General features: G+C 48.2%; 2 protein-coding genes across 13 annotated transcripts in view; one reads left to right on the forward strand and one right to left on the reverse strand.

The window, feature by feature from the left end:
- Positions 1–13,176, forward strand: part of LOC306648285 (zinc finger protein 320-like) — a 182,013-nt gene that overhangs the window by 74,927 nt on the left and 93,910 nt on the right. The gene's annotated exons all lie outside the window — the stretch shown is intronic.
- Positions 1–13,176, reverse strand: part of LOC306648249 (uncharacterized protein) — a 74,635-nt gene that overhangs the window by 2,646 nt on the left and 58,813 nt on the right. For 2 of the 12 annotated variants that reach the window (XM_079118202.1, XM_079118204.1), the window contains exons 2-4: positions 3,834–3,921; positions 888–1,014; positions 351–479 (exon numbers count right to left, since the gene is read on the reverse strand). In XM_079118202.1, coding sequence (XP_078974328.1) covers positions 351–479; positions 888–1,014; positions 3,834–3,902 — 325 coding nt within the window. In that variant the 5' untranslated portion in view covers positions 3,903–3,921. The other 10 variants (XM_079118205.1, XM_079118198.1, XM_079118197.1 and 7 more) reach the window with 9 other exon arrangements.

Consider the following 13,176-nt stretch of genomic DNA (forward strand, 5'->3'; position numbering starts at 1 on the left):
AGGTGACCAGTATTATAAGGATACAGGGAATATTAGTGGAGGAGGAGGAGAACCAGAGGGAAGGAGGAAGAAAGTGGGGAGAAAATGGAATGAATTTTACAAAATCATGTTACATTCCCATGTAAAGATACCAAGAAGGATTTCACCTTTATATACATACATAGAAGAAAATGTAGTACACAGAGGAGGGTGGGAGGAAAGGAGGAAAAGGGGGACATGGAGCTTGAAATCAAAGTCCTTGCATATAAACCTCAGGCAATCAATTCACCTTCTCTCTGACCCCTCCCACTGCCAAAGCTCCCCAACACTGCTTGATGGGCAGCTGCCCCTCTGCCCACCTGAGCTCTTACCTGCATTCACACCTGCCACACATGCCCACCCATGTGGTGTCTTGCACATTCCCACGTGGCCATCCACAGGACAGGGCTCCCTCCCTTGCTCCAACAAGGAGAAGACACTCAGGTCTAAAGGACACATTCCTGTTTGTAAAGAGACAGGAAGGTGATGCACTGGGGCTTTTCCAGAATCCAGCCCTATCTGTACGTGAGAAGGAAAACCTTACAGAGCGATACAGAGAATATTTCACTATAACATATAGCTATCTACCTGTCCTCCAAGAACCACTGAATCAAAGCACAGGGACAGAAGATGGGGAACTGGGTACTTTAACCGTCGGCCATGGGCTTTATGCTGTACTTCAGCCCTGGAACCACCACTGCAGGACCACGAAGGGGGCAGGACCTCTGGAGAAAGGGACAGACCAGGTACAGAGGCCACACTGTGGAGCTCTCATTTCACAGGCAGCAGGGCTTCAGTCACCAATGCAGAGCATCCCAAAGACAAAGGGCGACAGGGCAGACCTGGCCTCAGGGGAAAGTCCAGCTCACCCAGGGAGACCAGGTTCCTGTGGGTCTCCAGCATCACCTCCCTGTACAGCGTCCTCTGGGCAGGAACCAGGCACTTCCACTCCTCCTGGGAGAATTCAATGGCCATATCCCTGAATGTCAGCAGACCCTGAAATGAAAACAGGCTTCACAATGGGGCAGTGGGGACAGATATGATCTTCATGTGAAATGTGAACCAGAGTAGCCAGGCATGGTGGCACATGCTTGGAACCCAGCTGGAACCCAGGCTGAGGTGGGAACATTGTAAGTTGCAGGCCAGACTGGGACACAGAGCAAGATCCTGTCTGAGAATGAAGAGCTTAAGGAGGAGGGATGTAATGGTGGAGGGGCCCTAGGTTCAATCCCATTACTGTGAATAAGTAAATTAAGAATAAATGAGAAGTACGGTGAATCCTAAGCATCCATCTGATTGAAATGAGCAAGATCTGCACTGTGAGGTTACAGAACACATGTTTGGTATTTGTCTGTTTGCTGATATGTAGCTCACCTGGAATCCCTCGAGTGCTAAGAAAGATTTCTGTGCCAGTGGGAAGAGTGGGGGCTGGAGGCCCCTAGAGAGTTTCAAGAGGGGGCTGCTCCCCAGAAAGCCTCAGGCAGAAGAGGCAGTTGTAACACTCAGTCCTGCCACCTAACCTCCAGGGAAGGGAGAGGGACTCAAGTCCCACCTGATCACCCACACCCTTGATGTAATCAAATCCTGCCTACGTAATGAAGCCTCCCTAAAAACTCAAGAGGATGGAGTTGAAGGGATGTTCGGATGAACACAGGGGTTGAGGTTGGTGGAGGGAGACCCACCCAGAAAAGTCACATGAGCTCCATGTCCTTTGCCTCACACCTCAGCCTATATACATCTCTTCCATCCTTGGCTTACCTGCAGGCTTCTAAACATGAGTTACAACAAAGGCGAATGCAAGTAAATTGCTTCATGGTTTTATGAAAGCTCTTTACCCACTTTTTGAATATGAAGATGGGATGAAGGACACCCCTATGTACAGCAGGCCATTCAAAATCACAGGCCATACTTTTGCCTAATATTGGCAAATACTGAAAAGGGGGCACGGTTGTGGGACAGAACCCTCAGCTGGTGGGATTCACCACATAGCTTCATGGACAGTGTCAGGATGTGAAATGACAAGGTGCCCTCTGAGGAACTGCTTGCCTGGTGTATAGGAAAACCCCTGACTCACCTGGGATCACAGAAGCTTTCTGTGGGTGGTGCATAAACAAGGAGAAAGTGAGCTCACTTTTCCTGTGGTCTCACATGTTCTGGTATTTTTTAGCATGTTATAGCTCCTGAGTTGTGTTTTCTTACACTTTTCCTTTACACATGGTTCTCCATAAATCTGTACCGATTTCTCCCTTGTGGACAACACAAGAAACATAGTAGCTGAGCATAGTGGTGTACACCTGTAATCCCAGACCCGGGAGGCTGACGTAGGATCTGAAGCAACCTCAGTAATGCAGCAAGGCCCTGATTACTATTAAAAAAAAAAAAAAAAGAAAAAGAAAAAATGAAAAAAAAAGAAACAGGAATTGGGAATGTAACTTGATGGTCAATGGTAGATGGGCCTAGGTTCGCTTCCACTTATAAAAGAAACAAGAAAGAAACACACAAATGGAAGACAAACACAGGCTGTGTCTGTGAATTGAGACCCAATGTTAAACTCAGCAGGTAATGGTCAGGATCTAGGTGAGCCAGACTATGACCTGTGTCCTGAGAAGACAAGTCCACCTTGGCTGGACAACAGTAGAATCTCAACAGCACAGTGACAATTGCAAGGTTAGTGACGTAGGTGGTGACAGTCCTGTGTTCATGAGTTTAGGAAACTCACCTTGATCCACAGAGTGCAAAATGGCAGAGCAAAACCCAACCCAGGTGTTCTGGAATCAGAGCTGAACCTGGGCAATCAGAGACTTAGGGACAGAGACTGTGCAGTGAAAACTGACAGCAGGTTTCCTAAGTGAGATGTGGAACAGGTCCTGGGCTCCATCATGGATCTGCAGGTGCACAGGCAGGGGCAGGTGCAGGAAGGCACCCCCATTACTGCCAGCACATTCCCAGCCCAGCACAGAACCAACCAGAGGCCTGGGGCAAGGCTGAAGGTACACACCTCACCTTAAAAAAGCATAAAATGGATTTTCATTTTTAATGGGACTGAACATGGGTACTTCACCACTGAGTGACACGGCCAGCATTTTTTTTTTTTACTACCGGGATTGAAACCAGGATGCTTGACCACTAAGTCATCTACCCAGCTCTATTTATTTTTTTTTCTTTTGAGACAGATTAGGTCACAAATCTCAAAATTCAGTTTCAGAAGCTTGAAAAGATCCCAGTTGTGTTCCTGTGCACAATGGATTAAATACAGAAGTCAAGGCAGAAGAAAAATTAACGCCCCAAATATGGGGAAAGGAAACACCTTATTCTTAACCAACCAATTGTAACAACAAAGGGTTCAAAAATATCTGAAGCAAAAGAAAGTAAAAATGAATACACCAAAACTCATGGAATGCAGTGAAGGAAAAGTCAAAAAGAGGACATTAGGGTAGTACAATGAGGACAAAGAATCTCAGGTCAACTAACTGTGCACCTCAAGGGGAAAAGAGCCAACTAAAGACAACAGAAGCAAAAGGAAGGAAAAAGTGAGCTCTAGAGCAGAGAGACATGGTGTAGAGGACAGAACACCCACCACACAGCATGCTCACCTGACAGAGGATTCCCAGGACCACACCCAGGACACCTCCTCAGGGGTTCCCTGACACTGGGTCACAGTGCGATGGAATCTGAGTGCACAGAAGAGGGGCTGAGGGAGGCCCAGGGGGTGCAGACACACCTGTCAGGTGGGAGGCTGCAATCACATGAGGCCAGCAGCTCCCACACCCAGCACTGCAGAAGGGACTCAGGACCACCTGAGAACATCACTTTACCTCAATGACAGTCTTTCCTGACTCCTTTGCTTTCCTACTCTTCCTCAGAGCTTCTTTCTCAGGCAACATGAGTCTTTAGTAGTCAATCCTGGATGGTGGAAACAAACTGTTTAAGGCTCACATCAGCACACCTGCTTCTTCTGCCATAGACACACACACACACACAAGGATCTCAGCATGTGGGAAGATGGTTCCTGGTTTCAAACTGCACCAGAGAGACCCAGCATAGACAACTCCTGCAGGAAGGCCCACAGGAGACTTCTGACTCCTTTCTTTAGGCCTGACTCCTTTCTTTGGGCCTTATTTCCCTGCTGGTAAAGCCCACACACAGGCTGCAGCAGTGGGGAGCTGGCAGCACTGGGCTCCCCTTCACGGCACAGCCTGGTCCTGACCAATCTGAACCATAGCCTGGCCCCATCACCTCTTCCCAGATCTCAGGCTAATCTAAGCCCTTGGAATGGAAGACACAGAGCAGGTACTCAGAGCTGCACCAAGAAGAGAATCAACCTTAATTATTATTAAGGCTGGGCGCCAGCCTCACTCCATCAGTGGGATGTCCAGTTAGGGGACAGACTCATCTCAAAATGCCTCAGCACACTCATGGCAAGCCAGGATTGAATACCTCGCAGAAGGGCAAGCCCAGCCCACTATACACCTTCTTGCTCTGGCCCTCTTGGAGCCTTGTTCTCACCAGGATCCAGACGGTGGACAGTGAAGGACAGAAGGAAACAGGCAGAGCAGGCTGCATGGACCAGAGGTGGGGCAGAGTGAGGCTGGAGTGTTACAGGAGCTGGGGAGGTCACAGGAGTCTCCATGGAGCAGGTGATGTCATAATAAAGAAAGACCCTAGGTGTTGGCCACCTGCATTCAAGGGCCATGAAGGGCTAGGCAGAGGGACAGAACCCAGTGAAGGCCCAGAGGTAGGAGCAACCTTGTGCCAGGAAAAGGAAAGAGGCCTGTGTGGCTGAAGGTGAGTGAGCAGAAGACACAGCAGGAACGAGGGCAGAGGCCTTGGGGAAGCAGAGCAACCAGGACCCAGGTCTTCCCACATCTTTCTCACAAGCCTCAAGAGCAGTGTGAACTCTAGTTTTCTTGCCCCTCCAAAAACGTCATTTTTTTCTTTCTCCTCTAAGGTGTAAAACTAACCAATATCATAATATACTGTATACTTTCAATGTATGTGGAGGTGTCCATTCAAGCCCCCTCAAGTATAGGATCACCCTGTCTGAGATGTTGAGGACCATGGGGAGAGCATCTGGGGCGGATGCCTCCCCACCACGGTGGGCCTGCCTGCAGAGGAACCGCCTAGTGGTCAGGGAGGAGACACAATGAACACAAGCAGAGTTTTAAGATCAGTAGGATGTCCTCAAAGCCAAGAAAAAAGAAGGGGGAGTCAACAACCATGCAATGTGCTACTGACAGGAAAAGAGATATGAGGACATGACATTTAAAATGGATTTAGATATGGTGAATCACAAGACTGTGAAAATTAAACTATTAGATTAGGCTGGATGAGAAAGCTTGATTGGAAGATGTCACTCCACTATTAGAATACAGCATATAAAGAAGTTTTCAGAATATAAATTTACTCTTAAAGGGGAATACATATCACAGAGAAAAATGTAATTAATAAAGTATTTCATGTTTTAGAGACAGAATGGGAAACAAAAGAAAGCTTTATTTCCTGTGTTTGGAAATGTTCAATGCTAGTGTTCTGGGGACAATGATCAAAGTAATTCTGTGTGTGGAAAACTGATGATACACATGGTAAGGATGCCACACATTTTCAGACTGTGAGACAGGATGGTTAGGTGCATGACCAAAGGGTCAGCGCCAGCCAGGGGCAAGGACATACACACTTCAGGCAGCAGAGAGACACAAGCTTTAGAAGGGAGGACAAGTTGGACAAGATCCTTTTACTGTCTAATACAGGAAAAATCCACCCTGTTTCATCTGCTCTGACATTCAACACACAGTACCTCCTCTCTATTCACCAAACTACATAATTATGTGGTTTTTCCAATAATGACCAGTTCTCTGGCAGACTCCTCCCTGATAACTCATGGTTCCCTAAACACCCTTCTTGCTTTCAATTAATCTTTGGCATCCCTCTTCCATCTCCCTGTCCCTCTGTACCTGTGTGTCACTTTCTTCATAACAAGCACACAAACAAAAATGCAATGTTTCCTTCAGGGCTGTGAACCCCTCTAGCCAAATAACAGGGCCTGAGCAGGGGGTCCCAATGGCTTAAGGTGACTGGCATGCCAAGTGAGGAGCATTGTAGGAGAAAGCTCTGTGGTATCTGAAGCTAACTCCAGGTTCTAACTGCCAGATCTGAATATAATTCCAGAACGCTAATTTGGCAGGTGGCACAGAAATCCTTTGTTGATGGGGAGAATCTCTGGACATTTGTGAGACGGGGGTGAAGAATTGTGTGCCGAGCCCTCATGGTTGCATTCAGTGTGAGAAAAGGAAAAACACGTTGTGCTTTCTATCTCACACATTCCCTACATGACACCACAAATCAGGCAAGGAAGGAGGGTGACCCTCAACACAGTTCACTCACTGTCTTTGGGCTGGATCAGGGGGCTATCCTGTTACCCCAGTAACTTTAAAATAAAAGCCTCATTGACAGTAGTTTGCCTTTTCTTTCCTCACCTCTATTCTGTTCCTTTACCACCTCCCACTGGGGGTTCCTGCTCACTCTGCTTCCCCACTCCTGCTTTCTCCCCTCCTTACTCTATTCCTTCTCTCCACCTGGTCGTCCCCAATCCTGCTACTCCCTTCACCTCTGGTCAGTCTTTCTCCCCAGGCTCCTGCTTGTCCCCAGAGTCCATGTATTTCTGCCTCTTTCTTCCCCACCCACTCTCTCCCTCTGCCCTGCCTGCTGCAGGCCCCTGTCCCCATGCTCTGGACACCCACATCCCTAGGCTCCTCCCTGGGCTCTCCTTGTCACCTGTTATGCCTCTTCTCGTCCCAGCACCACTGCTGCCCTCTGCCATGCCTGCTGATAGTCTGTCCTCTGCTCCCAGGCTCTGCCTGAGGTGCCAGGTAGCAGGCCAAGGGGGGGTAAGAACAGGGCAGGTAAGAGGCCATGGCTGGGCGAGTAAAGGGTCGGGTGAGGACAGGCCCAGGTGAAGAAGGACTGGACTGAGAAGGGCAGGGCCAGGTGGGGCGAACAGGGCCAAGTGGGGAGGACAGGGCCAGGTGGGGAGCAGGGCCAGGTGAAGGCAGGGCTTGGCCTGCAAAACACAGGCGAACTCCGGAACGCTGCCCAGGCCGGGGAGGGAGCGGGGCCGAGCGGAGCGTCCACGCGGCCCAGCCCGAAACCCGGCGGGTCCGTGCAAGTCGCCGGGGTCGCAGGCCGACCCGACGGTCCCGAGGAGACGCGGCCACTGAGCAGGGAACTCACGCGCCCCGCTGCCACCCGGGCTCCGTGATCCGCTTCCGGGTCCAGAGAAGCAGAGAGCCCATGAGATGCGGAGTAGGAGATCAGGAGGGGTGGGCGGGGCATGGGGCGGAGCCAGAGGACGCGAGGCGCGGGGACCGCCCCGCGGTGGGTGGGACGCCACACGGTGGGTGGGGCGCCACGCCCAGGGGCGGGGCCTGGGGAGATTCCACTCCTGGGACCTGGAGCCCCTGCTTGTGGAGCCGCAGGCCGGTGAAAGGGATGCAAAGTAGGAGCTGAAATGCGAAACTGTCTCCGTGGATGCGCAGTTTTCGCTGTTTCCCTAAAGCCCAGTGTAAAGATAGAGCCTGCACCTGTGTAAACAAAAGCCTCTTCCCTAACTGCCCTCAGCCCCTCATAAAAACCTCGGCCTGTGTAAGTACGAAGCTCTTCCCTAATTGCCCTCAACCCCTCATAAAAGCTGCGAAGAATCTTCACCTCTTTTCCGTGACCTTGCCTGTGCAAAAGCAAACTCAAAAGATAATGATAACACTTCTCTCGGAGACTCAGAACTTAAAATAACATCGTATATAATTTTATGTCAGCCAATTAAAAACAACACTGTAAAACTGTTTGCCTTTCATTATAAACAGGCCTGTTGAACAAAGGCTCGGGGCCTCTTAGCATCACCAGGCTACCGAGTGCGCAGAGGACCAGGCTCAAGCTTGCCAATAAATGACTCTTTGTTGCTTGCATTGATCGTGGTCTCTGGTGGTCTTTGTGGGGTCTCGAGCTGCAGGGCACAACACCAGCATAAATTTTCTTTCCATTCCCAGTGCACCTGAAGGTGACCACTCACCTGTGCTCAGCTCCAGAGACCCTCCCAGGACCACATCTGGGTTGCAGGGCGAGCAGGGCTAAGGCCAGTGGTCACTCACATCACCATGAGCTGCTTAACCACAACATAAAAGACTGTGCTTTAAAACAGTAGATATTTTAAAATCAAAATTACTGAAGATCATTCCTATAGAAAAGGCACATGCAGGGGGCCCCAAAGTCAAAATGAAACATTAAAATGGAATCTTCAGTTGGGGCTGATTGTTCTGCTTTTGCATTCCTCAAATCTCTTGGATGACCTTTGGAGTGGGTTGGCTTCCCTAGATTGAAACTTAATAGTTCAGCAAGTTCTGGTGAGGGATTAAAGGTGGCTGTTGTAAGGCCCCCAAAAAGGAAACCCCAACTCTGTCCCATGGATGGACGGCAACCCCAATCAACCGCAGGAGGCGTCACTTGATGCAAACCGCAAGAGGTGTTTATTCCAGCGCGCTGGGACCCAACTCGAGGAGTCGAGTCCCTAGCAGAAAATCTTGTAGGTTTATAAAGGCAGAAACCACACATCGGGAGGGGTCGCACATGAAAGGGAAAAGGGGGACAAAGCTGCCGGGAAATTTCAAAGGGGGGGTCTGGGTTTGCTGATAACATACAACATGTTTCACAATGTTTTACAACAGGGCGTAGATTCTGGTCAATAGTTTCTGGTAATCATTCTGTTTGATCACTATCTGGCTATCTGGCTCAATTTACCCTTTTATTCTCTGTTTGGGGCTCTTTCTTGGAACAGCTTTAAGGGCTTTGTTCCCATTCCTGGGAGGGTGACCTTAGGGAGTTGAGATGACTGGGAGGGTGACCTTAGGGAGTTAAGATGACTGGGAGGGTGACCTCAGCTTAAAAAAATGTCCATTCTTTCACTGTGAAGGTCCATTCTTTCACTTGTGTTGGGAGCTGACACCATTTTCCTCTGAACTAGATGAAAACCGATGAGTGCACACTCTTTTTGTCAATGGTTGGCGTTGGCAAATACAGTTAAAAACAATTTTGCCCCCTAACTCAGAAATCCCCCTTATAGAGACATGTTTATGCAGCTCTAAGATGGCAGCTAGAGTTGGGCCAAGAGGTGGTGCATAATTAGTGTTAACATGGCATGATCTACCTTTGCCTGATTGGTTAATGTCTCTTCTGTGCTAGTGGTCAACAGCTGTTCCTCATTCTTTCTTGATTGGTACCCTGGTGTGTGCTCCAATCGTGCTACTTAATCCTAAGCTGATTGGCTGCTTGAGTGTAACACACCTCTAGATCGCAGGACAGAGGACTAAGCAGACACCTCCAGATCGCAGAATGAAGGACGCCGGACGCACCACTAAGAAGCACCTCTGATAGTGAAGCCAGAATTGGGAACAGGTAGTTAGTGTAGAAATAGGGGATCAGGTCAAATCGAGGAAATGGAGGCCATAAAGTCATCTGCCTCTGGAAGTTGGAGACTGCCCCTGGAAGGATGGAATGTCAAGGATCTCCGGAAGCCATTGATTAGCAAATTTACCTGCCTTTATCAAGGACTGCAAGCATGGAGCTGCTAATTAATGCCCCCTGGGCCCTTGCCTGCCTGAATCACCTTGGCCCTCCCCCTGCCCATGGCTTTTCACTTAATGCAAAACCAGACCTAGTCAAGCAGGCAGAAAGGAGAGATAAGGGGCGGGGGAAGAACTGGAGAACAAAAGAAAATTTAACCTATAAAAGATGTAGGGTGCGCTCACTTCTTGGGACTTTAGAACATCAGCCATGGCCCCCTTCTTCCTGCCGGGAGAAGTCTGTATTATTACCTTTAAATAAAACCTGCTTAATATGCTTGCCTTGGTGTGTTTCTCTAGTGCTCAGTCTTCAAAATTAGAAGGAGCAGAACTCGTCACCAGTTAAAGGTGGTATCACTAGGACACGCCTCTAGCATGCACCTCTAGGACTCAGGATGCAGGACTCACCTCTAAGAAGAAGCAGCAGAACTGAAGAAATAGCTTCTCTGAAAGCATAGCCTCTCTGAAAGCGTAGTACCTCTGAAAGCTAGCAAACCTCTTCCTCTGAAAGCAAGTAAGCCTCTCTTCCTCTATAAACTAGCGAACAAGCAAGCAAGCAAGCAAGAAAGCAGCCCACTAAAGAAAGATAATAGAAGTAGTTCATTCCCAGTCCACCTCCGATTCCTTCCCTTCCCACGGGATTGTTGCTGCGGTCGGCAACACCCCCTCACCAAGGTAGGAGAGATGAAAGAAAATTTGTAACTGAATAAAGAATTAAACTGGAATGTTGCCGGTAACACAGACAATCCACTAAGAGATTCCAAAGTCCAGCAAGATGCCTGAAGAGTCAGGTACCTACCCTGCCACAGTTACTGGAATGTTTCAAGAGATGGCTTTTAGGTTCTTGAAAGCAGACAACACTCCTATTCAGTTTTCAAAAGAATTTATGTACATTTTAAACACAGGAGAAGATAGTTTAAACTTCAAATTTTCAACGTGAAAGTCAAAATTGGAGGGGCAGAGAATCCCTTTCCTCATTTTTAACAGGAAAAATTAATTTTTATTTGTCTTGCTATTGAAGTCCTAGTGATACTGTCAGTTTTTGGTGATGAGTTCTACTTCCTCAGATGTTGAAGTTTGAACATGAAGACGCATGCTGAGGCAAGCACATAAACTAGGTTGTATTTAGTTAGTAACACAGACTCCTCCAGGGAGGGAGAGGGGGCCGTGGCTGGTATTCCGGTATCCTACAAGTGCAGGCGCCCTTCCCTCTTTATAGATGGAAGTTTCCTTTGTTCTCCTGCTCTCCTGCTTTTCTCTCCTTCCTGCCTGCATGACTAGGCTCAGGAGATGCCAGAGAGATGGTAAAAATGTGAGAAGCAAATGAGTGCAGGGAAGGGTCAAATGGAGTGATCCAGGCAGGTGGAAGCCCAGGGGGCATTAATTGCCAATTCCCTGCCTGCAGCCTTTTGGGAGGGGTAGTGTAAGCAGGTAAACTTGGTGACCAAAGGGCTCTGGAGACATTGATGTTCCATTCTCCCAGTGGCTATCTCCATCTTTCCAAACTCAGATGGCTTCCCTTTTCTGTATTTGACCCAATTCCCTCTTTTACACTAACTGCCTGACCTCAATTGTGGCTTCACCAGGCCAGAGGTTTGACTTGGGAATTCAACAGATCAGGTCAGGCCAATACCCCAAAAAACAAAAAGAAAAATAAATAGTGAAAACGTGAAAGGAACTTAATCACCCCGGCTACATTGGGAATAGAAGAGTACCCACTTCCTTAGCCCTCTCTTCAAGAGGCTGACAGTGACTTTGAGGTTTTATAGAAACGGGAAGTGAAGGGATTGGTGTTATAATTTAGGTGGTGGAGCTATGATTCCACTAGCACATGTGCAAGACGCTGCGCTCCATCCCCCGTGGCAAGCACATGACAACACACACACACACAAAATAAAGAAAAGGATAATGAGGGCAAGGGTTGGGGTTTGCACAGTGGAAGACTTTTTACTGCTACCAAAGCAGGTAATCTTCTGTAGCTGTGGTCTTGTCACAGGGGAAGAGATGTCTTCAAAGTAGGGTCTGAGTGATACCACCACCGGTGACGAGTTCTGCTCCTTCTAATGTTGAAGATTGAACACTAGAGAAGCACGCCAAGGCAAGCATATTAAGCAGGTTTTATTTAAAGGTAATAATACAGACTTCTCCCGGCAGGAAGAAGGGGGCCATGGCTGATGTTCTAAAGTCCCAAGAAGTGAGCGCACCCTACATCTTTTATAGGTTAAATTCTCTTTTGTTCTCCAGTTCTCTCCCCCTTATCTCTCCTTCCTGCCTACGTGACTAGGCCTGGTTTTGCATTAAGTGAAAAGCCATGGGCAGGGGGAGGGCCAAGGTGATTCAGGCAGGCAAGGGCCCAGGGGGCATTAATTAGCAGCTCCTTGTTTGCAGTCCTTGATAAAGGCAGGTAAATTTGGTGATCAATGGGCTCTGGAGATCCTTGACATTCCATTCTTCCAGGGGCAGTCTCCAACTTCCAGAGGCAGATGGCTTCATGGCTTCATTTCCTTGAATTGACCTGATTTCCTATTTCTACACTAACTACCTGTCCTTAATTCTGGCTTCATGAGGAAGTCCCAGAGAGGAGAAAGTTGACTCAGGGGTGTTCTTGACATATATGACTGAAAAGAATTTCAGCACATGCCAAAGGTATACACAGAGGTTGATTTAGAAAGTAGATACATATTCAAGAAAGAATAGGAGACTTCTCCAGAGGAGCTTCCTCTGAGATACAGCAAGGCATATGCATACAAGGGAGAAGGCTGGATATTTCTGGAGGAAGGGACTAACCCCTGGATTGAGGGTGGTAATTGTAAGATATAAAGCCACCTTTCTCTCCCGTGACAGGAATTTCCCACTTCCCAACGACCTGCCAATCTGTGTTTGCCCGCCTCTCACGTTACAGGAATTTCCAGCTTATGTTGCTGTAATCTTCCTGTCTCCCACGTTACGTCCTAAATATGTCATTGGTCCATCAATCAGTCTGTAAGAATTCTCCTCTGCGATTGGTTCCTCTCAGCCCCCGAAATTCCTATGTCTGAGAGAAACCTTGCACCATCTTTCTCCTTTCCTTCTTCCCCTTCCCCCATGCAGATGTGAATTCATTCGTCTGCACAAAATAAAGAGTTCCTTGTGTGAGACCTGTATCTGTGGAGCGTTTCTGGGAGCTAGTGATGAACCATAACTGCGCCCTCTCTTTACCACCTAACAGTAATATTTATAGAGGGACAGTTGCTAGCTGCTGAACTAGAGGTGGAGCCAGGTCAGAGTTACCCAATTCCATGTTTTTTTTCCTATGCTCCAGTATTGCCTTCATGTTACAAGGGTTAAGGGTATTGGCCAAGGGCATGTCACTGCTGTAAGCTCATGGCCCACAAATGGCAGGAGATGGGAAGCAAGCCTCTCATCAGCAAACTTCCCTTTTTCTGCAGTGAAGTCCATTGATCAGTCATGGAAGCACCCATTTTCTGGGTATGGAGATGCCCCCCTCTGGTTACAGAAGGAGTCTAGTTTTTTATACTTTCATTGGAGACTGCAGACAGGCAGTTTGAAC

This window comes from Sciurus vulgaris (genome assembly GCF_902686455.1).
Source record: "Sciurus vulgaris genome assembly, chromosome: 17".
Classification (NCBI taxonomy): Eukaryota; Metazoa; Chordata; class Mammalia; order Rodentia; family Sciuridae; genus Sciurus; species Sciurus vulgaris.